Source organism: Zonotrichia albicollis, chromosome 3, assembly GCF_047830755.1.
Source record: "Zonotrichia albicollis isolate bZonAlb1 chromosome 3, bZonAlb1.hap1, whole genome shotgun sequence".
NCBI classification, from domain to species: Eukaryota; Metazoa; Chordata; class Aves; order Passeriformes; family Passerellidae; genus Zonotrichia; species Zonotrichia albicollis.
In genome coordinates, this window is record NC_133821.1 from 2,353,834 (window position 1) to 2,377,942 (window position 24,109).

Consider the following 24,109-nt stretch of genomic DNA (forward strand, 5'->3'; position numbering starts at 1 on the left):
TCCATCTCAACTCGGAGCAAACAAGCGGAATTAAACAAAACTCCAATTTTTTTGTGAGGTAAGGAGGATGGAATGATGGAATGGGGTGGGAGCAGAGGGAAATCCGGGAATTTGTGGGTACCTGGTGCTGGAATTGGGAGGGATCCCATTGGGAAAAAAAACCCCAAAAATGGGAAACAACAGAATTCCAGCAAAAGGAGCTCAAATCCCATTTTGGTTTGATCCCAACTCAAATAAAATGAATGGAATTAAATAAAACTCCAATTTTATGACTGGAATGTGATCCCATTGGGAAAAAACCCCAAAAGGTTGGGAAGCAACAGAATTCCAGCAAAAGGAGCTCAAATCCCATCCTGGTTTGATCCCAACTCAGAGCAAAGACGCGAAACTAAACAAAACTCCAATTTTTTTGGGGAATGACGATGGAATGCTGGAATGAGGTGGGAGCTGAGGGAAATCCGGGAATTTTTGGGTACCTGGTGCTGGAATTTGGAGGGATCCCATTGGGAAAAAAAAAACCAAAAAATGGGAAACAACAGAATTCCAGCAAAAAGGAGCTCAAATCCCATCCTGGTTTGATCCCAACTCAAATAAAATGAGTGGAATTAAATAAAACTCCAATTTTATGACTGGAATGTGACCCCATTGGGAAAAACCCCAAAAGGTTGGGAAGCAACAGAATTCCAGCAAAAAGGAGCTCAAATCCCATCCTGGCTCTATCCCAAGTCAGAAAAAATGAGTGGAAATTAATAAAATTCCAATTTTTTTGTGAGGTAAGGAGATGGAATGCTAGGAAGAGGTGGGAGCCGAGGGAAATTTGGGAATTTTTGGGTACCTGGTGCTGGAATTTGGAGGGATCCCGGTTGCTGAACGTGATCCCATTGGGGAAAACCCAAACCAAAATTCCAGCAAAAGGGAGCTCAAATCCCATCTATGGCTCTATCCCAAGTCAGAACAAAGGAGCAAAATTAAATAAAACTTTAATTTTATGACTGGAATGTGATCCCATTGGGGAAAAACCCAAAAATATTGGGAAGCAACAGAATTCCAGCAAAAGGAGCTCCAATCCCATCCTGGCTCTATCCCAAGTCAGAGCCAAAGAGCGGAAATAAATAAAACTCCAATTTTTTTGTGAGGTAAGGAGGATGGAATGCTGGAATGAGGTGGGAGCCGAGGGAAATCTGGGAATGCTGGAATTTGGCGGGATCCTGGCTGCTGAACGTGATCCCATTGGGGAAAACCCAAACCAAAATTCCAGCAAACAGGAGCTCCAATCCCATCCTGGTTTGATCCCAACTCGGAGCAAAGAAGCGAAATTAAACAAAATTCCAATTTTTTTGGGGGAATGAGGATCGAATGCTGGGAGGAGGTGGGAGCCGAGGGAAATCCGGGAATTTTTGGGTACCTGGTGCTGGAATTTGGAGGGATCCCGGCTGCTGAACGTGATCCCATTGGGAAAAACCCAAACCAAAATTCCAGCAAAAGGGAGCTCAAATCCCATCTATGGCTCTATCCCAACTCGGAGCAAACGAGTGGAATTAAATAAAACTCCAATTTTATCATTGGAACGTGATCCCATTGGGGAAAAACCCGAAAAGGTTGGGAAGCAACAGAATTCCAGCAAAAGGAGCTCAAATCCCATCCTGGTTTGATCCCAACTCAGAAAAAATGAGCGAAATTAAACAAAATTCAAATTTTTTTGGGGAATGAGGATGGAATGCTGGGAGGAGGTGGGAGCAGAGGGAAATCCGGGAATTTTTGGGCACCTGGTGCTGGAATTTGGAGGGATCCCGGCTGCTCAACGTGATCCCATTGGGGAAAACCCAAACCAAAATTCCAGCAAACGGGAGCTGAGTTGGTTTGATCCCAACTCAGAGCAAACAAGTGGAATTAAACAAAACTCAAATTTTATGACTGGAACGTGATCCCATTGGGGAAAAACAACCAAAAACTGGGAAACAACAGAATTCCAGCATGAAGGAGCTCAAATCCAATCCTGGTTTGATCCCAACTCGGAGCAAACGATTGGAATTAAATAAAATTCCAATTTTATGACTGGAATGTGATCCCATTGGGAAAAAACCCCAAATACTGGGAAGCAACAGAATTCCAGCAAAAGGAGCTCAAATCCAATCCTGGTTTGATCCCAACTCAGAGCAAATGAGCAGAAATTAAATAAAACTCCAATTTTTTGGGGAAGGAAATGGAATGCTGGGAGGAGCTGGGAGCCGAGGGAAATTTGGGAATTTTTGGGTACCTGGTGCTGGAATTTGGAGGGATCCCATTGGGAAAAAAACCCCCAAAGGTTGGGAAACAACAGAATTCCAGCAAAAAGGAGCTCAAATCCCATTTTGGTTTGATCCCAACTCAAATAAAATGAGTGGAATTAAACAAAACTCCAATTTTATGACTGGAATGTGATCCCATTGGGAAAAAAACCCAAAAGGTTGGGAAGCAACAGAATTCCAGCATGAAGGAGCTCAAATCCCAACCTGGTTTGATCCCAACTCGGAGCAAACGGGCGGAATTAAACAAAACTCCAATTTTTTTGGGGAATAACGATGGAATGCTGGAATGAGGTGAGAGCAGAGGGAAATTTGGGAATTTTTGGGTACCTGGTGCTGGAATTTGGGAGGGATCTCATTGGGAAAAAAACCCCCAAAAAATGGGAAACAACAGAATTCCAGGAAACAGGAGCTCAAATCCCATTTTGGTTTGATCCCAACTCGCAGCAAATGAGCAGAATTAAATAAAACTCCAATTTTTTGGGGAAGGAAATGGAATGATGGAAGGAGGTGGGAGCAGAGGGAAATTTGGGAATTTTTGGGTACCTGGTGCTGGAATTTGGAGGGATCCCGGCTGCTGAACGTGATCCCATTGGGGAAAAACCCAAACCAAAATTCCAGCAAAAGGAGCTCAAATCCCATCCTGGTTTGATCCCAACTCAGAGCAAATGAGTGAAATTAAACAAAATTCCAATTTTATCATTGGAACCTGATCCCATTTGGAAAAAACCCAAAAATACTGGGAAGCAACAGAATTCCAGCATGAAGGAGCTCAAATCCCATCCTGGTTTGATCCCAACTCAGAACAAACGAGCGAAATTAAATAAAACTCCAATTTTTTTGTGAGGAAAGGAGGATGGAATGCTGGGAGGAGGTGGGAGCCGAGGGAAATTTGGGAATTTTTGGGTACCTGGTGCTGGAATTTGGAGGGATCCCATTGGGAAAAAAAAACCCAAAAAATGGGAAACAACAGAATTCCAGCATGAAGGAGCTCAAATCCCAATCCTGGTTTGATCCCAACTCAGAACAAATGAGCGAAATTAAATAAAACTCCAATTTTTTGGGGAAGGAAATGAAATGATGGAAGGAGGTGGGAGCAGAGGGAAATCCGGGAATTTGTGGGTACCTGGTGCTGGAATTTGGAGGGATCCCGGTTGGTGATTGTGATCCCATTGGGAAAAAAAACCCCAAAAAACTGGGAATCAACAGAATTCCAGCAAAAGGAGCTCAAATCCCATCCTGGCTCTATCCCAACTCAGAGCAAAGAAGCGAAACTAAACAAAACTCCAATTTTTTGGGGAATGACGATGGAATGAGGTGGGAGCCGAGGGAAATCCGGGAATTTGGGGGTACCTGGTGCTGGAATTTGGCGGGGTCCCGGCTGCTGACGGGCACGGCGCTGCCGTAGACGTGCAGCTCGCGCACCACGGAGGCGCCGGCGCGGAGCTCGGGCCGGAAGGCGGCGGCGGAGCCGCGGCGGAGCCGCAGGAGCCCCACCAGGATGTCCCGCTCGGAGTCCTCGTACGACAGGAACGTCTCCCAGCCGCCGTTGGCCACGTAGTCCCGCCGGACCAGCTCCACCTGGGATGGGAGACAGAGGGAAAATGGGAAATGGGAATTCGGAGGTGATTCTGTGGATCCGTTAGTGTGGGCAGACAGGAAGGGATTCCCTAAAGGCAATTGAATTTAAATGGGAATTTGGAATTGGTCACATAATCCTGACAGATCAACTCCACCTGGGACGGGAGCAGAATGGTTGAGGAGGGAAAGGAGGGAAAAAGAAAAATGTGAGAGGGAAGCTGATTCTGTGAATCCATAAATATACTCAGAGCAAACAGGAACAGATTCCCTAAAGTCAGCAGTTTGACTCCAGATGGGAATTTGGAATTGGCCACATAATCCAGATGGATCAGCTCCACCTCGGGTGGGAATGGGGTGGAGAAGGGGGAAAAAAAACGGAAAATGGAAAATATGAGAGCAAAACCAATTCTGTGGTTCCATGAATATGAACAAACAGAAAGGGATTCTTCAAAGTCAGTTTGATTCCAGATGGGAATTTGAATTCGCCACATAATCCCGATGGATCAGCTCCACCTGCGGCTGAGAGGAGGGAAAATGGGAAATGGAAATGATTCCGTGGATCCGTTAATGGGAGCAGACAGGAAGGGATTGTCTAAAGGTAATTGAATTTAAATGGGAATATGGAATTGGCCGCGTGATCCCGATGGATCAGCTCCACCTGCGACCGGAGAGCCAGGGAAAATGGGAAATGGGAATTCGGAGGTGATTCTGTGGATCCGTTAATGTGGGAAAACAGGAAGGGATTCCCTAAAGGCAACTGAATTTAAATGGGAATTTGTAATTGGCCGCGTGATCCTGATGGATCAGCTCCACCTGGGCTGGGAACAGGATGGACAAGGAGGAAAAGGAAAATGTGAGAGAGAAGTCAATTCCATGGATCCATAAATATGGCTCAGAGCAAATGGGAAGAGGTTCCCCAAAGCCAGTTTGATTCCAGATGGGAATTTGGAATTGGCCACCTAGTCCCGCCGGACCAGCTCCACCTGGGACGGGAGACAGAGGGAAAATGGGAAATGGGAAATGGGAAACAATTCCGTGGATCCGTTAGTGTGGGCAGACAGGAAGGGATTCCCTAAAGGCAACTGAATTTAAATGGGAATTTGGAATTGTCCACGTGATCCCGATGGATCAGCTCCACCTGCGGCCGGAGAGCCAGGGAAAATGGGAAATGGGAAATGATTCCGTGGATCCGTTAATGTGAGCAAACAGGAATGGATTCCCTAAAGGCAATTAAATGCAAATGGGAATTTGGAATTGGCCGCATGATCCCGATGGATCAGCTCCACCTGGGACGGGAACGGGATGGAGAAGGGGGGAAAAAGGAAATTGTGAGAGCAAAGCCAATTCCATGGATCCATAAATATGGCTCAGAGCAAATGGGAAGGGATTCCCCAAAGTGAGTTTGATTCCAGATGGGAATTTGGAATTGACCACATAATCCCGATGGATCAGCTCCACTTGCGGCGGGAGAGCCAGGGAAAATGGGAAATGGGAAATGGGAAACGATTCCGTGGATCCGTTAATGTGGGCAGACAGGAATGGATTCTCTAAAGTCAGTTTGATTCCAGATGGGAATTTGGAATTGGCCACATAATCCCGATGGATCAGCTCCACCTGCAGCGGAGAGGAGGGAAAATGGGAAATGGAAATGATTCCGTGGATCCGTTAGTGTGGGCAGACAGGAAGGGATTCCCTAAAGTCAGTTTGATTCCAGATGGGAATTTGGAATTGGTCACATAATCCTGACAGATCAACTCCACCTGGGACTGGAGCAGGATGGATGAGGAGGGAAAGGAGGGAAAAAGAAAAATGTGAGAGGGAAGCTGATTCTGTGAATCCATAAATACACTCAGAGCAAACAGGAATAGATTCCCTAAAGTCAGCAGTTTGACTCCAGATGGGAATTTGGAATTGGCCACATAATCCCAATGGATCAGCTCCACCTGGGACAGGAATGGGGTGGAGGAGGAGGAAAAAAAAGGGAAAATAGAAAATATGAGAGCAAAGCCAATTCTGTGGTTCCATAAATAAGAACAAACAGAAAGGGATTCTTCAAAGTCAGTTTGATTCCAGATGGGAATTTGGAATTGGCCTCATAATCCCGATGGATCAGCCCCACCTGATCCAGGAGAGGGACAGATGAGATGCAAAAGGAGGGAAAAAGGAAAATGTGAGAGAGAAGCCAATTCCATGGATCCATAAATATGAACAAACAGGAAGGGATTTCCCAAAGCCAGTTTGGTTCCAGATGGGAATTTGGAATTGGCCTCATAATTCCGATGGATCAGCTCCACCTGCGGCAGAGAGGGAGGGAAAATGGGAAATGGGAAATGGAAAACGATTCCGTGGATCCGTTAATGGGAGCAAACAGGAAGGGATTCCCTAAAGGCAACTGAATTTAAATGGGAATTTGGAATTGGCTGCGTGATCCTGATGGATCAGCTCCACCTGCGGCCGGAGACAGAGGGAAAATGGAAAATGGGAAATGGGAGGCGATTCCGTGGATCCGTTAGTGTGGGCAAACAGGAAGGGATTCCCTAAAGGCAACTGAATTTAAATGGGAATTTGGAATTGGCCGCGTGATCCCGATGGATCAGCTCCACCTGGGACGGGAACGGGGCGGAGGAGGAAAAGAGGGAAAATGGAAAATGGGAAATGGGAGGCGATTCCGTGGATCCGTTAATATGGGCAGACAGGAATGGATTCCCTAAAGGCAAGTGAATTTAAATGGGAATTTGGAATTGGCCGCGTGATCCTGATGGATCAGCTCCACCTGGGACGGGAGAGCCACGGAAAAGGGAAATGGGAATTCGGAGGTGATTCTGTGGATCCGTTAGTATGGGCAGACAGGAAGGGATTCCCTAAAGGCAACTGAATTTAAATGGGAATTTGGAATTGGCCGCGTGATCCCGATGGATCAGCTCCACCTGGGACGGGAGAGCCAGGGAAAAGGGAAATGATTCCGTGGATCCGTTAATATGGGCAGACAGGAATGGATTCCCTAAAGGCAAGTGAATTTAAATGGGAGTTTGGAATTGGCCGCGTAGTCCCGCCGGACCAGCTCCACCTGGGACGGGAGACAGAGGGAAAATGGGAAACGATTCCGTGGATCCGTTAGTGTGGGCAAACAGGAATAGATTCCCTAAAGGCAACTGAATTTAAATGGGAATTTGGAATTGGCCGCGTGATCCCGATGGATCAGCTCCACCTGATCCAGGAGTTGGAAGGATGAGGAGGGAAAAGAAGGAAAATGGAAAATGTGAGAGTGAGGCAAATTCTGTGGATCCATAAATATGGCTCAGAGCAAACAGGAAGGGATTCCCCAAAGTCAGTTTGATTCCAGATGGGAATTTGGAATTGGCCTCGTAGTCCCGCCAGACCAGCTCCACCTGCGGCCGAGAGGAGGGAAAATGGGAAATGGGAAAATGGGAAATGGGAGATTGCATGGATCCGTTAATGGGAGCAGACAGGAAGGGATTCCCCAAAGCCAGTTTGGTTCCAGATGGGAATTTGGAATTGGCCTCGTAGTCCCGCCGGAGCAGCTCCACCTGTGGCGGGAGAGCCAGGGAAAATGGGAAATGGGAAATGATTCCGTGGATCCGTTAATATGGGCAGACAGGAATGGATTTCCTAAAGGCAACTGAATTTAAATGGGAATTTGGAATTGGCCGTGTGATCCTGATGGATCAGCTCCACCTGATCCAGGAGTTGGAAGGATGAGGAGGGAAAAGAAGGAAAATGGAAAATGTGAGTGAGGCAAATTCTGTGGATCCATAAATATGGCTCAGAGCAAACAGGAAGGGATTCCCCAAAGTCAGTTTGGTTCCAGATGGGAATTTGGAATTGGCCTCGTGATCCCGATGGATCAGCTCCACCTGGGATGGGAGATGGATGGACGAGGAGGAAAGGATGGAAAAAGGGAAATATCAGAGTAAAACCAATTCCATGGATCCATAAGTAAGGCTCAGAGCAAACAGGAAGGGATTTCCCAAAGCCAGTTTGGTTCCAGATGGGAATTTGGAATTCGCCACATAATCCCAATGGATCAGCTCCACCTGGGCTGGGAACAGGATGGGCAAGGAAGGAAAAAGGAAAATGTGAGAGGAAAGCCAATTCCATGGATCCATAAATATGAGCAAACAGGAAGGCATTCCCTAGAGGCAAGTGAATTTAAATGGGAATTTGGAATTGGCCGCGTGATCCTGATGGATCAGCTCCACCTGGGACGGGAACGGGATGGATGAGAGGGGAAAGGAGGGAAAATGGGAAATGTGAGAGGGAAGCCGAACCCATGGATCCATGAATACGGCTCGGAGCAAACAGGAAGGGATTCCCCAAACCCACCTGAATTCCAGATGGGAATCCCAGCTCTGGCACAGACTCATGGAATGGTTTGGGTGGGAAGAGACCTTCAATCCAATCCCACCGCATTCCTGGGACCCTTCTGCCATCCCATTCCTTTCCTTGGACACTCCCAGGGATTCTCTGGGAATTCCTTCCCCATCCTATTTCCCCTTTCCCAGGGAATTCCCTCCATTCCCAGCTCTCCTAGCCTGGCACTGGATCCATCCCCATCCCCAGGAATTTTGGGAATTCCCTGAGAATTGGGGACTCCAGGAAGTTTCTCCCTTCCCTTTTCCATCCCAAATCCCATAAAAATCTCTGGGGATGGATCCTGCGTGTTCTGGATCCCAAAATCCGGAATTATTTGGGATGGGATCCGTGGACCTTCAATCCCATCCCATTCCAATCCCAGATTGCTCCAACCTTTCCTGGGACACTCCCAGGGATTCTCTGGGAATTCCAGCCCAAATTTGAGGGTTTTTTTTTGGGATTTGGGGATTTGTTTGGGAGGGGATTTGGGGTTTTTTTGGGATATCCCAGGAATTCCTTCCCCAATCCCATTTCCCCTTTCCCAGGGAATTCCCTCCATTCCCAGCCTGGCATTGGATCCATCCCCATCCCAGCTCCTCTCTGGGAAGGAATTTCAGGAATTCCCTGGGAATTTGGGACTCCCGGAAGTTCCTCCCTTCCCTTTTCCGTCCCAAATCCCATAAAAACCCCTGGGTATGGATCCTGAGTGTCCTGGATCCCAGATTCTGGAATTATTTGGGATGGGATCCATGGACCTCCAATCCCATCCCATTCCAATCCCAGGGTGCTCCAACCTTTCCTGGGACACTCCCAGGGATTCCCTGGGAATTCCAGAATTCCTTCCCAATCCCATTTCCCCTTTCCCAGGGAATTCCCTCCATTCCCAGCCTGGCATTGGATCCATCCCCATCCCAGCTCCTCTCTGGGAAGGAATTTTGGGAATTCCCTGGGAATTTGGGATCTCCCTTCCCTTTTCCATCCCCAAATCCCATAAAAACCCCTCAGGATGGATCCTGAGTGTTCTGGATCCCAGAATCCCGGAATGGTTTGGGATGGGATCCAGGGACCTTCAATCCCATTGGAGGAGAATTTTGGGATCCAGGAAGGAATTTTGGGAATTCCCTGGGAATTGGGGACTCCAGGAAGTTTCTCCCTTCCCTTTTCCATCCCCAAACCCCATAAAAACCCCTGGGGATGGATCCTGGATCCCAAAATCCCGGAATTATTTGGGATGGGATCCATGGACCTCCAATCCCATCCCATTCCAACTTTGATCCCAAATTGCTCCAAGCCCCATCCAGGCTGTCCCTGAACCCTTCAGGGACAATTCCCTGTTCCCAAATCTTCCCTTTTCCCTGTAAAATTCCCATTAAACACCTGGAATTTTTCTGTACCCAATCCAGCCCCAAAATTTATTTATTCCCCGTTATCCCAACAGGATCCCTCTGTTTTCCAGGAATTGGGATCCATAAATTCATTTTTCAGCATTCCCAACCATTCCTGACAGCCCCAACTAAAATCCCAGACATGGAAAAACCACCCCAAAATTCAGAGTTTTGTCACGAAACCGCCGTTAATTAGAGACAGCAATTAATTAACGAATTAATTAATTGATCAGGATCCCGTTTCCCATCAGGGGGATGATGTTGGTTGTTCACAAATCCCCCCAAACATCCATGGAAAAACGCTTTTCCCGGGATTCCTGCTCCTGCCCAAACAAAGGGAATTTTCCGCTTGGAAAAGCCCGGGATGAGCCCGCCCTCCCCTCATTTGCAATTCAAATGAGATCCGGCAGAAACGCGGGAAAAAATTCCCAATTTCCAGGGAGCCGGGGCAGCCTCGGATCCGGGAAAAATTGGGAGATTTTTGGGAATTTTGGAGATTTTTTGGGGATTTTTTGGGAATTTTGGAGGGTTTTTTGGGATTTTTGATTTGAGTATTTCACTCATCATAAAGGAAAAAAAAAAAAAAGGGAATAAAATTCCCTGGAATCTCTGACTGGAAAAATCTCCCGAGCTCAGGGAATGTTCTCCAAACTCCTCCAAGCCTGAGGAATCCATGGAATTCCAAAGCAGGAATGGAAATGAATTTTAGGAATTCGGGGATCGGTTTGGGAATTGGGATGGGGATATAGGATATCCCAGGATATGGAAATTTCCAGAATATGGAAATTCTCCGAATATGGAAATTTCCAGGCCAAGGACATTTCCAGGATATAGGAATTTCTGAGATATGAGAATTTCCAGGACATGGGCATTCCCAGTATATGGATATTCCCAGGATATGGAAATTTCTGGGATATGGGAATTCCCAGGATATGGAAATTACCAGGATAGGGAAATCCTCCAAAAAATCTCTATATTCACCACTGTTTCTGGCAATTAATCCCACTTTTCTGAGTGTTATTCCCATTTTTTTTTGGGGTTTTATTCCCATTTTTCTATGAGTTATTCCCACTTTTCTGTGAATTATTCCCATTTTTCTGAGTGTTCTTCCCGTTTTTCTGGGGGCTTTATTCCCATTTCCCTGAGGGTTATTCCCAGTTTTCTGTAAGGTTTTCCCATTTTTCTCAGTGTTATTCCCAAATTTCCAACAGTTATTCCCATTTTTTTTGAGATTTATTCCCATTTTTCTATGAGTTATTCCCATTTTTCTATGAGTTATTCCCAGGTTTCCAGGGATTATTCCCATTTTTCCCAGGCTTAATCCCATTTTTCTGAGCATTTTTCCAGGGTCACAGGGCGTTGTTATTGGATTTCCCAAAATTTCAATTTTTAAAAATTTCAATTACCTGCAGATATATTGTATTATTATGTATAACATACATTATATATAACATATATGTTATATAAATATATAATATATAATATGCATATAATAGAAATGTGTGTCTATTTATATAATTTTAATTTTATATTTATATTTATATTTATATTTATATTTATATTTATATTTATATTTATATTTATATTTATATTTATATTTATATTTATATTTATATCAATATCTACATTTAAATCTATATTTATATCTCTATATATAGAATTTAATGCACATTTTTCCCTATATAAATCCATATTTAAATAGACACATTTTGCCCAAAAACCATGAAAATTCCCCCAAAAAAATCTCTAAATTCCCCATTCTTACTCCCAACACCCACAGGGCGTTATTGGATTTCCCAAAATTTCAATTTTTAAAAATTTCAATTATATGCAGATATATTGCATTATTATGTATAACATACATTATATATAACATATATGTTATATAAATATATAATGTATAATATGCATATAATAGAAATGTGTGTCTATTTATATAATTTTATATTTACATTTATATTTATATCTATATTTAAATCTATATTTATATCTCCATATATAGATTTTAATGCACATTTTTCCCTATATAAATCCATATTTAAATACACACATTTTGCCTAAAAACCGTGGAAATTCACCCAAAAAAAATCTCTAAATTCCCCATTCTCACTCCCAACACCCACAGGGCGTTATTGGATTTCCAAGACTCCCAAAATTCCCATTTTTATGGGGAAAAAAGGGAGAAATGTGAATTTTACGGAAGAGCAAACCCCCCACACCCAGTGCGGATCCACAGATCCCGGAATTTTCCTCAGGAATTCCCAAAAATTGGGATTTTTGTACCTGGTAGGGCCTCACTTTGTGGTGGATCTCCTGAATCCCGACCTCGCGCGTCCTCACGTCGCGGCACTGGGGAAAAACGGGAAAATCTGAGCATGGAAAATTCCGGAAAATTCCGGAAAATTCTGGGAAATTCCAGAAAATTCCAGAAAAATTCCGGAAAATTTCAGAAAATTCCGGAAAATTCTGGAAAATTCCGGAAAATTCTGGAAAATTCCAGAAATCGCACGTCCTCACGTCACGGCACTGGGGGAAAAATGGGAAAATCTGAGCATGGAAAATTCCGGGAAATTCCGGAAAATTCTGGAAAATTCCGGGAAATTCCAGAAATCGCGTGTCCTCACATCGCGGCACTGGGGGAAAAACAGGAAAATCTGAGCATGGGAAATTCCGAAAAATTCTGGAAAATTCCAGAAATCGCGCGTCCTCAAGTTGCGGCACTGGGGGGAAAAACGGGAAAATCTGAGCATGGGAAATTCTGGAAAATTCTGGAAAATTCCAGAAAATTCCGGGAAATTCCGGAAAATTCTGGAAAATTCCGGGAAATTCCGGGAAATTCCAGAAATCGCGCGTCATCACGTCGCGGCACTGGGGGGAAAAAATAGGAAAATCTGAGCATGGGAAAATTCTGGAAAATTCTGGGAAATTCCAGAAAATTCCAGAAAATTCCAGAAAAATCCGTAAAAATCCGGGAAATTCCGGAAAAATCCGGGAAATTCCAGAAATCGCGCGTCCTCACGTCGCGGCACTGGGGGAAAAAACGGGAAAATCTGAGCATGGGAAATTCCGAAAAATTCCAGAAAATTCTGGGAAATTCTAGAAAATTCTGGAAAATTCCAGAAAATTCCGTGAAATTCCAGGAATCGCGCGTCCTCACGTCGCGGCACTGGGGGAAAAAAGGGGAAAATCTGAGCATGGAAAATTCTGGAAAATTCCGGAAAATTCTGGGAAATTCCAGAAAATTCCAGAAAATTCCGGAAAATTCCAGAAAATTCCGGGAAATTCCAGAAATCGCGCGTCCTCACATCGCAGCACTGGGGAAAAACGGGAAAATCTGAGCATGGGAAAATTCTGGAAAATTCCGGGAAATTCCGGGAAATTCTGGAAAATTCCAGAAAATTCCGTAAAATTCCGGAAAATTCCAGAAATTGCGCGTCCTCACGTCGCAGCACTGGGGGAAAAAACGGGAAAATCTGAGCATGGAAAATTCCGGAAAATTCCAGAAAATTCCAGAAAATTCCGGAAAATTCCAGAAAATTCCAGAAATTCCGGAGTTTCAAACCCCTGAGTGTTCTGGATCCCAGAATCCCAGAGTTCTTTGGGATGGGATTCAGATTTCAGAGTTTCTCCCCGGCTCTTCCCTCATTTAAATGGGTGGGAATGAAAAATGGAGGAGAATTTTAAAAGGAATTTTTCCTCTGATTCCAGGGCTCCAATCCTGCTCCAAAAAAGGGGGAAAAAAGGATAAAAAATGGGGAAAATGGGAAGGGGTTTGGCAAAAAAAAAAGGGGGAAAAAAGAGGAAAAAATACGGGAAAATGGGGAAAAATGGGGAAAATGGGAAGGGGAGTTGGCAAAAAAAAGGGAAAAAAGGATTAAAAAAGGGGGGAAAATGGGGAAAAAAGGGGGGGAAATGGGGAAAAAAAGTGGGAAAAAATTGGGGGAAATGGGAAGGGGGTTGGCAAAAAAAGGGGGGAAAAAGAGGAAAAAAAGGATAAAAAACAGGGGAAAATGGGGAAAAAATTGGAAGGGCGGTTGGAAAAAAAAAAGGGGAAAAAAGGATAAAAAAGGGGGAAAATGGGAAAAAAATGGGGAAAATGGGAATGGGGGGTTGGCAAAAAAATAGGGGGAAAAAAGGGGGAAAAAAAGGATAAAAAACAGGGGAAAATGGGGAAAAAATTGGAAGGGGGGTTGGCAAAAAAAGGATAAAAAAGGGGAGGAAATGGGGCAAAAATGTGGGAAAAAAACTGGGGAAAATGGGAAGGGGTTTGGCTAAAAAAAGGGGGGAAAAGGATAAAAAAGAGGGGGAAATGGGGAAAAAAAGTGGGAAAAATTGGGGGAAATGGGAAGGGGATTGGCAAAAAAAAGGGGAAAAGAGGGGGAAAAAAGGGGGGAAAATGGGGAAAAAGGGAAGGGGTTTGGCAAAAAAAAAGGGGGAAAAAAGAGGAAAAAACACGGGAAAATGGGAAAAAAATGGGGAAAATGGGAAGGGGGTTGGCAAAAAAAAGGGGGGAAAAAAGGAAGAAAAAAAGGATAAAAAAGGGGGGAAAATGGGGAAAAAATATGGGGAAAAAGGGAAGGGGTTTGGCAAAAAAAAAGGGGGGAAAAAGGATAAAAAAGGAGGGGAAATGGGGAAAAAATGGGGAAAAAAATGGCGAAAAAAATGGCGAAAATGGGAAGGGGGGTTGGCAAAAAAATAAGGGAAAAAAAGGGGAAAAAAAGGATGAAAAAAGGGGGGAAAACGGATAAAAAAGGGGGGGAAATGGGGAAAAAATGGGGAAAATGGGAAGGGGGTTGGCAAAAAAAAGAGGGAAAAAAAGGATAAAAAGGGGGGAAAATGGGGAAAAAATGTGGGAAAAAGTTGGGGAAAATGGGAATAACAATTAAACATTTCATTGTATTTTATTACAAATCAGTAGAAATGACTGGTAAACCATGGAATAAACATTTTAAATTATTATTAATTAATGAATTTTGCTAATTAACCTGCGTGCCCAGGTCCCTCATCCTGGCCAGCGCGAGCTCCCTCAGGTTGCCGTGCTCCACCCCGGAGCTCACCAGGGGCATTGGGATATCCCTGCAAAAACACCAGGAAAATTCAAATTTTAGCTCAAAAAAAACACCAGCAAAATTCAAATTTTAGCTCACCAGGGGCATTGGGATATCCCTGCAAAAAAAACCAGGAAAATTCAAATTTTAGCTCAAAAAAACCCCAGGAAAATTCAAATTTTAGCTCAAAAAAATCATGAAAATTCAAATTTTAGCTAAAAAAAACACCAGGAAAATTCAAATTTTAGCTCACCAGGGGCATTGGGATATCCCTGCAAAAAAACAGGAAAATTCAAATTTTAGCTCAAAAAAACTCCAGGAAAATTCAAATTTTAGCCCAAAAAAAACACCAGGAAAATTCAAATTTTAGCTCAAAAAAACCCCAGGAAAATTCAAATTTTAGCTCACCATGGGCATTGGGATATCCCTGCAAAAAAACCCCAGGAAAATTCAAATTTTAGCTCAAAAAAACCACCAGGAAAATTCAAATTTTAACTCAAATCACAGAGAATCCACCAAAAAACATCCCCAGGCCAAAATCCCCAAATTTCCCCAATTCCTGTTGGATTTCGAGGTTTGGTTGAAAAGGAAATAAAAAATCCAAATGAAAAATTAAAATGAGAAATGAAGAAAAATGAACAGAAAAAATCAGATATTTAATTAAGAGTAAAAAAAATGAATATAAATGAATATAAATATAAATATAAATATAAATATAAATATAAATATAAATATAAATATAAATATAAATATAAATAATGAATATAAATAATGAATATAAATTATGAATATAAATTTATATATAACGATTTATAATAATATAATTATTTATAATAATAACATAAATATTTAAAATTAATATAATTATTATAAAATAATTTAAATATAATATAACTATGTTTAAATGAAATGAAATATTTAAATAAACTAAATTATTTGAATTAAATAATTTAAAACAATTTAATTATTTATAATAATAATGAATAAAAATAAATATAAATATAAATATAAATATAAACATAAACATAAATATAAATATAAAATATAAAATATAAATATAATGAATATAAATTTATATATAATGATCTATAATAATATAATTATTTATAATAATATAAATAATTTAAAAATAATATAATTATTATAAAATAATTGAAATATAATGTAATTATATTCAAATTAAATTAAATAATTTATTAAATTAAATAATTTAAATTAATTCCCTCTCCTTCCAGATGTCAAATTTCCCGAATTCCCTCTCATTTTGCATTTCAAACTTTGCGGAATTTCTTCTCACTCTGGATTTCAAACTTCTTTGGATTCCCTCTCATTCCCAATGTCAAATTTCCCAAAATTCCCTCTCCTTCCAGATGTCAAATTTCCCAAAATTCCCTCTCATTCCAGATGTCAAAGTTCTCTGGATTCCCTCTCATTCCAGATCTCAAATTTCCCAAAATTCTCTCCCATTCCAGATGCCAAATTTCCCAGAATTGCCTCTCATTCCGGATCCCAAAATTCCTGGAGTTGCATCCCATTCCAGATGTCAAATTCCCCAAATCCCCTCTCATTTTGGATTTCTAACTTCCCTGGATTCCCTCTCCTTCTGGATCCCAAACTTCCTGGATTTTCTCTCATTCCAGACACCAAACTTCCCTGGATTTCTTCTCCTTCCAGATGTTGAATTTCCTTGGAATCTTTCCCATCCCATCTCTCATTCTGGATCTCAAATTTCCCAAAATTCCCTCTCCTTCCATCTCTCATTCCAGATGTTGAAACTCCTTGGATTCCCTCTCATTCTGGATTTCAAACTTCCTGGAATTCCCTCCCATTCCAGATGTCAAATTTCCCGAATTCCCTCTCATTTTGGATTTCAAACTTTGCAGAATTTCTTCTCACTCTGGATTTCAAACTTCCCTGGATTCCCTTTCATTCCCAAAGTCAAATTTCCCAAAATTCCCTCTCCTTCCAGATGTGAAATTTTCCAAAATTCCCTCCCATTCCAGATGTCAAATTTCCTGGAATTCCCTCTCATTTTGGATTTCAAACTTCCCTGGATTCCCTCTCCTTCTGGATCCCAAAATTCCCTGGATTCCCTCTCATTCCAGATCTCCAACTTCCCTGGATTTCTTCTCCTTCCAGATGTTAAATTTCCTTGGAATCCTTCCCATCCCATCTCTCATTCTGGATCTCAAATTTCCCAAAATTCCCTCTCCTTCCATCTCTCATTCCAGATGTTGAAACTCCTTGGATTCCCTCTCATTCTGGATTTCAAACTTCCTGGAATTCCCTCCCATTCCAGATGTCAAATTTCCCGAATTCCCTCTCATTTTGGATTTCAAACTTTGCGGAATTTCTTCTCACTCTGGATTTCAAACTTCCCTGGATTCCCTTTCATTCCCAATGTCAAATTTCCCAAAATTCCCTCTCCTTCCAGATGTGAAATTTTCCAAAATTCTCTCTCATTCCAGATGTCAAATTTCCCACAATTCCCTCTCGTTCCAGATGTCAAACTTCTCTGGATTCCCTCTCATTCCAGATCTCAAATTTCCCAAAATTCTCTCTCATTCCAGATGTCAGATTTCCCAAAATTCCCTCTCATTCCAGATGCCAAATTTCCCAGATTTCCCTCTCATTCCGGATCTCCAACTTCCCTGGATTCCCTCTCACCCCATCTCCATTCCCACTCCTGCCTCTTTCCCATCAATGCTTCCCAACCCTTTCACTTTCTCTGTCCTTGAAAATCAACAGAATTTTGAGCAAAAATTAATTTTTCTATTATTCAGAAGCTTCGATTTATCCCTAAATCCTGATTTAATTAATTATCCATAATGGGATCCACCCAATTAATTATCTACCTTGGGATCCATACAATTAATTATCCATCATGGGATCCACCCAATTAATTATCTATCTTGGGATCCATCCAATTATCCATCATGGGATCCACACAATTAATTATCCATAATGGGATCCACCCAAGTAATTATCCATCATGGGATCCACCCAATTAATTATCCATCATGGAACCCACACAATTAATTATCCATCACGGGATTCATCCATTATCCATAATGGGATCCATCCAATTAGCCACCATGGGATCCATCTCATTAATTATCCATCATGGGATCCATCCAATTAATTATCCATCACGGAATCCATCAAATTGATTATCTATCATGGGATCCACACAATTAATTATCCATATTGGGGTCCATCCATCCCATTATCCATCACGGAATCCATCCAATTAATTATCTATCATGGGACCCACCCAATTATCCATCATGGGATCCATCCAATTAATTATCCGACACAGAATCCATCCAATTAATTATCTATCATGGGATCTAACCAATTATCCATCATGGGATCCACCCAATCAATTATCCATCACGAGATCCATCCATTATCCGTGATGGGATCCATCCAATTATCCACCATGGGATCCACCCAATTAATTATCCATCAAGGGATCCATCCCAATAGTTATCCATCATGGGATCCATCCCAATTATCCATCCAGGGATTCACCCAATTAATTATCCACCATGGCATCCATCCCATTAATTATCCACCACGGCATCCATCCCATTAATTGTTCACCATGGAATCCACCCATTATCCATCATGGGATCCACCATTATCCACCATAGGATCCATCCCAATAATTACCCATCACAGGCTCCATCCCATTAATTATCCATGACAGGATCCACCCAATTAATTATCCACCATGGCATCCATCCCATTAATTATCCACCATGGAATCCACCCATTATCCACCATGGGATCCACCCCATTAATTACCCATCACAGGATCCATCCCATTAATTATCCATGACAGGATCCACCCATTAATTATCCACCCCAATAATTATCCACCACGGGCGCCACCCGTTATCCCTCAGGATCCTCCCAGCCCTGGGTGCTGCCCCGGGCCAGAAGCGCCTCCGGAATTTTCCGCGCATTTCCCAATTCCCACCTCCCCATCCCACTTGGCCTTTCCCACCCACACAGAGAGGGAGCAGCTCCACGATCTTTGCTTAATTAGCAATTAAAGCCGGGAGATAACGAAGGCAAAGTCAGACAGGGCTGTCAATAGGGAATCGAGGCCGGAATCGCTCCCGGAGCAGCGCGGAGACAATTCCAGTTGGGAATTGCCTCTGGACATGTTTGGGTTGGGAAGCTCGGGGAGCCAGCAGAGAGCTGGGAGAGCTGGGAATTCTCACCTGGATCAGGGAAAACTCCAGGGAGATCCTGGAGCCTCATCCAGAGCCTGAAGGGGCTCCAGGAGAGCTGGAGATGGACAGGAGATGGAAAAGGGACAGGACACAGGGAATGGCTCCCCCGGGGAAAAGTGAGATTTAGATGGGATCTTGGACAGGAATTCCTGGCTGGGTTGGAATTCCCAGAGAATCCCTGGCAGTGTCCCAGGAAAGGTTGGAGCAATCTGGGATCAAGGTTGGAATGGGATGGGATTGAAGCTCCATGGATCCCATCCCGAACCATTCTGGGATTCTGGGATCCAGGACACTCAGAATTCATTCCAAGGGATTTTTATGGGATTTGGGGATGGAAAAGAGAAGTGGAGTCCCAAATTCCCAGGGAATTCCCAAAAACCCTTCTCAGAGAGGAGCTGGGATGGGATGGATCCAACGCCAGGCTGGGAGAGCTGGGAATGGAGGGAATTCCCTGGGAAAGGGGAAATTGGGATCCATCCAATTAATCATCCATCACGGAATCCATCAAATTGATTATCTATCATGGGATCTACCCAATTATCCATCATGGGATCCATCCAATCAATTATCCATCACAAGATTCATCCATTATCCATGATGGGATCCATCCAATTATCCATCATGGATCCACTCAATTATCCACCATGGGATCCAGCCAATCAATTATCCATCACGAGATCCATCCCAATTAATTATGCACCACAGGATCCATCAAATTAATTACCCATAATGGGATCCATAATTATCTGTCATGGGATCCACACAATTATCCACCACGGAATCCATCCAATTAATTATCTGTCATGAGATCCATCCAATTATCCATCACGGGACCCATCCCACTATCCATCATGGGATCCAGCCAATCATTGGGATGGGAAAATGGGATTGGGGAAGGAATTCCTGGCTGGGCTGGAATTCCCAGAGAATCCCTGGCAGTGCCCAAGGGCGCTAACGAAGGCCGAGTCAGACGGGGCCGTAATTAACGAATTGAGGCCGGAATCGCTCCCGGCGCAGCGCGGAGACGATTCCAGTTGGGAATTACCTCTGGACACGGTAGACGCGCGTCCAGGGCGGCACCAGGGCCAGGATCCGCGCCACCAGGTCCACCAGGGTGCTGGGGGGGTAACTGCGGTACCGCCCGCTCTTCCAGAGCTCGTAGAGCCCCGTGCCACGGATCACCAGCGTGGGGTACAGCTTCAGCCCGTCCGGCCGGAACGCCGGGTTCTCAAAAAACTCCTGGGAAAGAACAAAAAAACGGGAATTGGTGTGGGAATGTCAGGGGTGGGATGGTGGGGATGGATCCCGGTGCTGCGGATCATCAGCTTCAGCCCGTCCGGCCGGAACGCCGGGTTCTCAAAAAACTCCTGGGAAAGAACAAAAAAACGGGAATTGGTGTGGGAATGTCAGGGGTGGGATGGATCCCGGTGCCGCGGATCACCAGCGTGGGGCACAGCTTCAGCCCGTCCGTCCGGAACGCCGGGTTCTCGAAAAACTCCTGGGAAAACGACAACAAAAAAACGGGAATTGCTGTGGGATGGTGGGGATGGATCCTGGTGCCTCGAAAAACTCCTGGGAAAAGAACAAAAAAATGGGAATTGGTGTGGGAATGTCAGGGATGGGGATGGATCCCGGTGCCTTGAAAAACTCCTGGGAAAAGAACAAAAAAATGGGAATTGGTGTGGGAATGTCAGGGGTGGGATGGTGGGGATGGATCCCGGTGCCTCGAAAAACTCCTGGGAAAAGAACAAAAAAATGGGAATTGGTGTGGGATGGTGGGGATGGATACCGGTGCCTTGAAAAACTCCTGGGAAAAGAACAAAAAAACGGGAATTGGTGTGGGAATGTCAGGGATGGGGATGGATCCCGGTGCCTTGAAAAACTCCTGGGAAAAGAACAAAAAAATGGGAATTGGTGTGGGAATGTCAGGGGTGGGATGGTGGGGATGGATCCCGGTGCCACGGATCACCAGCGTGGGGTACAGCTTCAGCCCGTCCGGCCGGAATGCCGGGTTCTCGAAAAACTCCTGGGAAAAGAACAAAAAAACGGGAATTGGTGTGGGAATGTCAGGGGTGGGATGGATCCCGGTGCCGCGGATCACCAGCGTGGGGTACAGCTTCAGCCCGTCCGGCCGGAACGCCGGGTTCTCAAAAAACTCCTGGGAAAACAACAGAAAAAAAACGGGAATTGGTGTGGGAATGTCAGGGGTGGGATGGATCCCGGTGCCACGGATCACCAGCGTGGGGTACAGCTTCAGCCCGTCCGGCCGGAACGCCGGGTTCTCGAAAAACTCCTGGAAAACAACAAAAAAAAAACGGGAATTGGTGTGGGAATGTCAGGGGTGGGATGGATCCCGGTGCCACGGATCACCAGCGTGGGGTACAGCTTCAGCCCGTCCGGCCGGAACGCCGGGTTCTCGAAAAACTCCTGGAAAGAACAAAAAATACAGGAATTGGTGTGGGAATGTCAGGGGTGGGATGGTGGGGATGGATCCCGGTGGGGATGGATCCCGGTGCCTCGAAAAACTCCTGGGAAAGGAACAAAAAAACGGGAATTGGTGTGGGAATGTCAGGGGTGGGATGGATCCCGGTGCCGCGGATCACCAGGGTGGGGCACAGCTTCAGCCCGTCCGGCCGGAACGCCGGGTTCTCGAAAAACTCCTGGAAAGGAACAAAAAAAAACGGGAATTGGTGTGGGAATGTCAGGGGTGGGATGGATCCCGGTGCCGCGGATCACCAGCGTGGGGTACAGCTTCAGCCCGTCCGGCCGGAACGCCGGGTTCTCGAAAAACTCCTGGGAAAGGAACAAAAAAAAAACGGGAATTGGTGTGGGAATGTCAGGGGTGGGATGGATCCCGGTGCCGCGGATCACCAGCGTGGGGTACAGCTTCAGCCCGTCCGGCCGGAACGCCGGGTTCTCGAAAAACTCCTGGAAAGGAACAAAAAAAAATGGGAATTGGTGTGGGAATGTCAGGGGTGGGATGGATCCCGGTGCCGCGGATCACCAGCGTGGGGCACAGCTTCAGCCCGTCCGGCCGGAACGCCGGGTTCTCGAAAAACTCCTGGGAAAGGAACAAAAAAAAAAATGGGAATTGGTGTGGGATGGTGGGATGGATCCCGGTGCCGTGGATCACCAGCGTGGGGTACAGCTTCAGCCCATCCGGCCGGAACGCCGGGTTCTCGAAAAACTCCTGGGAAAACAACAAAAAAACGGGAATTGGTGTGGGAATGTCAGGGATGGGGATGGATCCCGGTGCCTTGAAAAACTCCTGGGAAAAGAACAAAAAAATGGGAATTGGTGTGGAAATGTCAGGGGTGGGGATGGATCCCGGTGCCTCGAAAAACTCCTAGGAAAAGAACAAAAAAACGGGAATTGGTGTGGGAATGTCAGGGGCTGGGATGGCTGGGATGGATGGATGGATGGAGACATCTCTTGTAAGAGCTGAAATGAGGGATGTGGGACTCTGGGGGCTCTCTAAAATGCAGTTTATTCTATCCAAAATTCAGTTTATTGTATCCAAAATGCAGTTTATTCTATCCAAGAGGTCACAGCAGCCCAGGGCTGTGGGTGACAGAGCTGTGCCCACAGCTGTGCTCCAGCTGCAGGCAGGCCTGGAGACCCCTTGGTTTTGGTTACAGTGCATTATAGACTTTTATTTTGGTCACAGTGCATTATAGACTTTTCTTCAGTTACAGTGCATTATCGACTTTTATGTTGGTTACAGTGCATTATAGACGTTTCTTTGCTGAGCATCTTCATACAGTAGAGCCATTCTATACCTTAACCTTTATCTACAGCCTATCATAACTCCCAAAATTACCATATTCAAGTTACTGTTCCCCAGTCACTCAAAGTTTAATATATTATAAGTTGTTATTCAGTTTTCTTGCAGTGGAAAATTCTGAGAACTTTTTTCTAATTGCACCTTTGCTGCCTTGTTTGCCTGTGCTCTCTTTCTGCTTGGTAAAAACATCTTCTTGTTTGGGGTGGGTTTATCCTTTGCTCTCAGTCATAAAAACCCCTTCTAACCAACACACCCTTTGTCTCCTTGGTTAGCCAGTGAGACTCAGCAATTCTTTTCTTCTGTATCAAAACTTTCTTCCATCTCTGTTCCTTCATCAGACTCTAAATTTAAAAATCTTTCTGCTAAGCCACAGATCTGGGAGACTTTCTGGTCAAATTTTCATCCTTCTCAACAATCTCGGAAGGCAGGGGGGGAATTTGGGGTTTGTGGCCAAGGGCCAAGTGCGGGGACCGGCTGGGAGCTGCTGGACACAGAGCAGAGCAGGAAAGAGAAATAAAGAGAGTGGGAAAGAGAAATAAAGAGAGTGGGAAAGAGAGAGAGAGAGAAATAAATGGAGTGGGGAAAAGAGAGAGAGAAATAAAGAGAGTGGGAAAGAGAAATAAAGAGAGTGGGAAAGAGAGAGAGAAATAAAGAGAGTGGGAAAGAGAAATAAAGAGAGTGGGAAAGAGAGAGAGAGAAATAAAGAGAATGGGAGAGAGAGAGAAATGAAGAGAGTCAGAAAGAGAGAAATAGAGAAGTAAAGAGAGAGAGAAGAGAAGGGGAAATAGAGTGGGAAAGAGAGAAATAGAGTGGGAAAGAGGATGAGAGAGAGAGGATGAGAGGATGAGAGGATAACAGAGCGAGGTTCCCCTTACAATACCATAAATCTCCTTCTGTGTTGAATATTCTAATTCTCACAATCTAAGACACAAATCCTGTAGCATTTACATAAAGTCCACAAAAATCATTACATCACCACTGTGTTACATTTTAAACCCTAAAGGTAAAGAGGATGAGAGGGTAAGATATCAAGGTTCCCCTTACAATCCCATAAATCTCCTTCTGTGTTGAATATTCTAATTCTCACTAACCAATCTAAGACACAAATCCTCCAGCATTCACACACAGCCTATCAGAATCATTGCATTCCCACACTGTGTTACATTTTAAACCCTAAACATGAAGAGGATGAGAGGATGAGAGGGTAAGTTATCAAGGTTCCCCTTACAATCCCATAAATGTTCTTCTGTGTTGAATATTCTATTTCTCACTAACCAATCTAAGACACAAATCCTCCAGCATTTACATAAAGTCCACAAAAATCATTAAATTCCCACACTGTGTTACATTTTAAACCCTAAACATGAAGAGGATGAGAGGGTGAGAAGGTAAGATATCAAGGTTCCCA

At 44.1% G+C, this 24,109-nt stretch overlaps 1 protein-coding gene across 5 annotated transcripts in view; it reads right to left on the bottom strand.

The window, feature by feature from the left end:
* The window catches only part of ELP3 (elongator acetyltransferase complex subunit 3), a 223,451-nt gene that overhangs the window by 23,915 nt on the left and 175,427 nt on the right, over positions 1-24,109 (bottom strand). For 2 of the 5 annotated variants that reach the window (XR_012579323.1, XM_074536442.1), the window contains exons 10-13: positions 19,963-20,156; positions 14,611-14,701; positions 11,909-11,974; positions 3,639-3,866 (exon numbers count right to left, since the gene is read on the bottom strand). Coding sequence is in view for 4 of the 5 variants with exons in the window: in XM_074536442.1 (XP_074392543.1) it covers positions 3,639-3,866; positions 11,909-11,974; positions 14,611-14,701; positions 19,963-20,156 (579 nt within the window). In the remaining variant the exon portion in view is untranslated. Of the gene's footprint in view, positions 1-3,638; positions 3,867-6,836; positions 6,934-11,908; positions 11,975-14,610; positions 14,702-19,962; positions 20,157-20,524; positions 21,076-24,109 lie in introns of those variants that run through there. The other 3 variants (XM_074536445.1, XM_074536443.1, XM_074536444.1) reach the window with 3 other exon arrangements.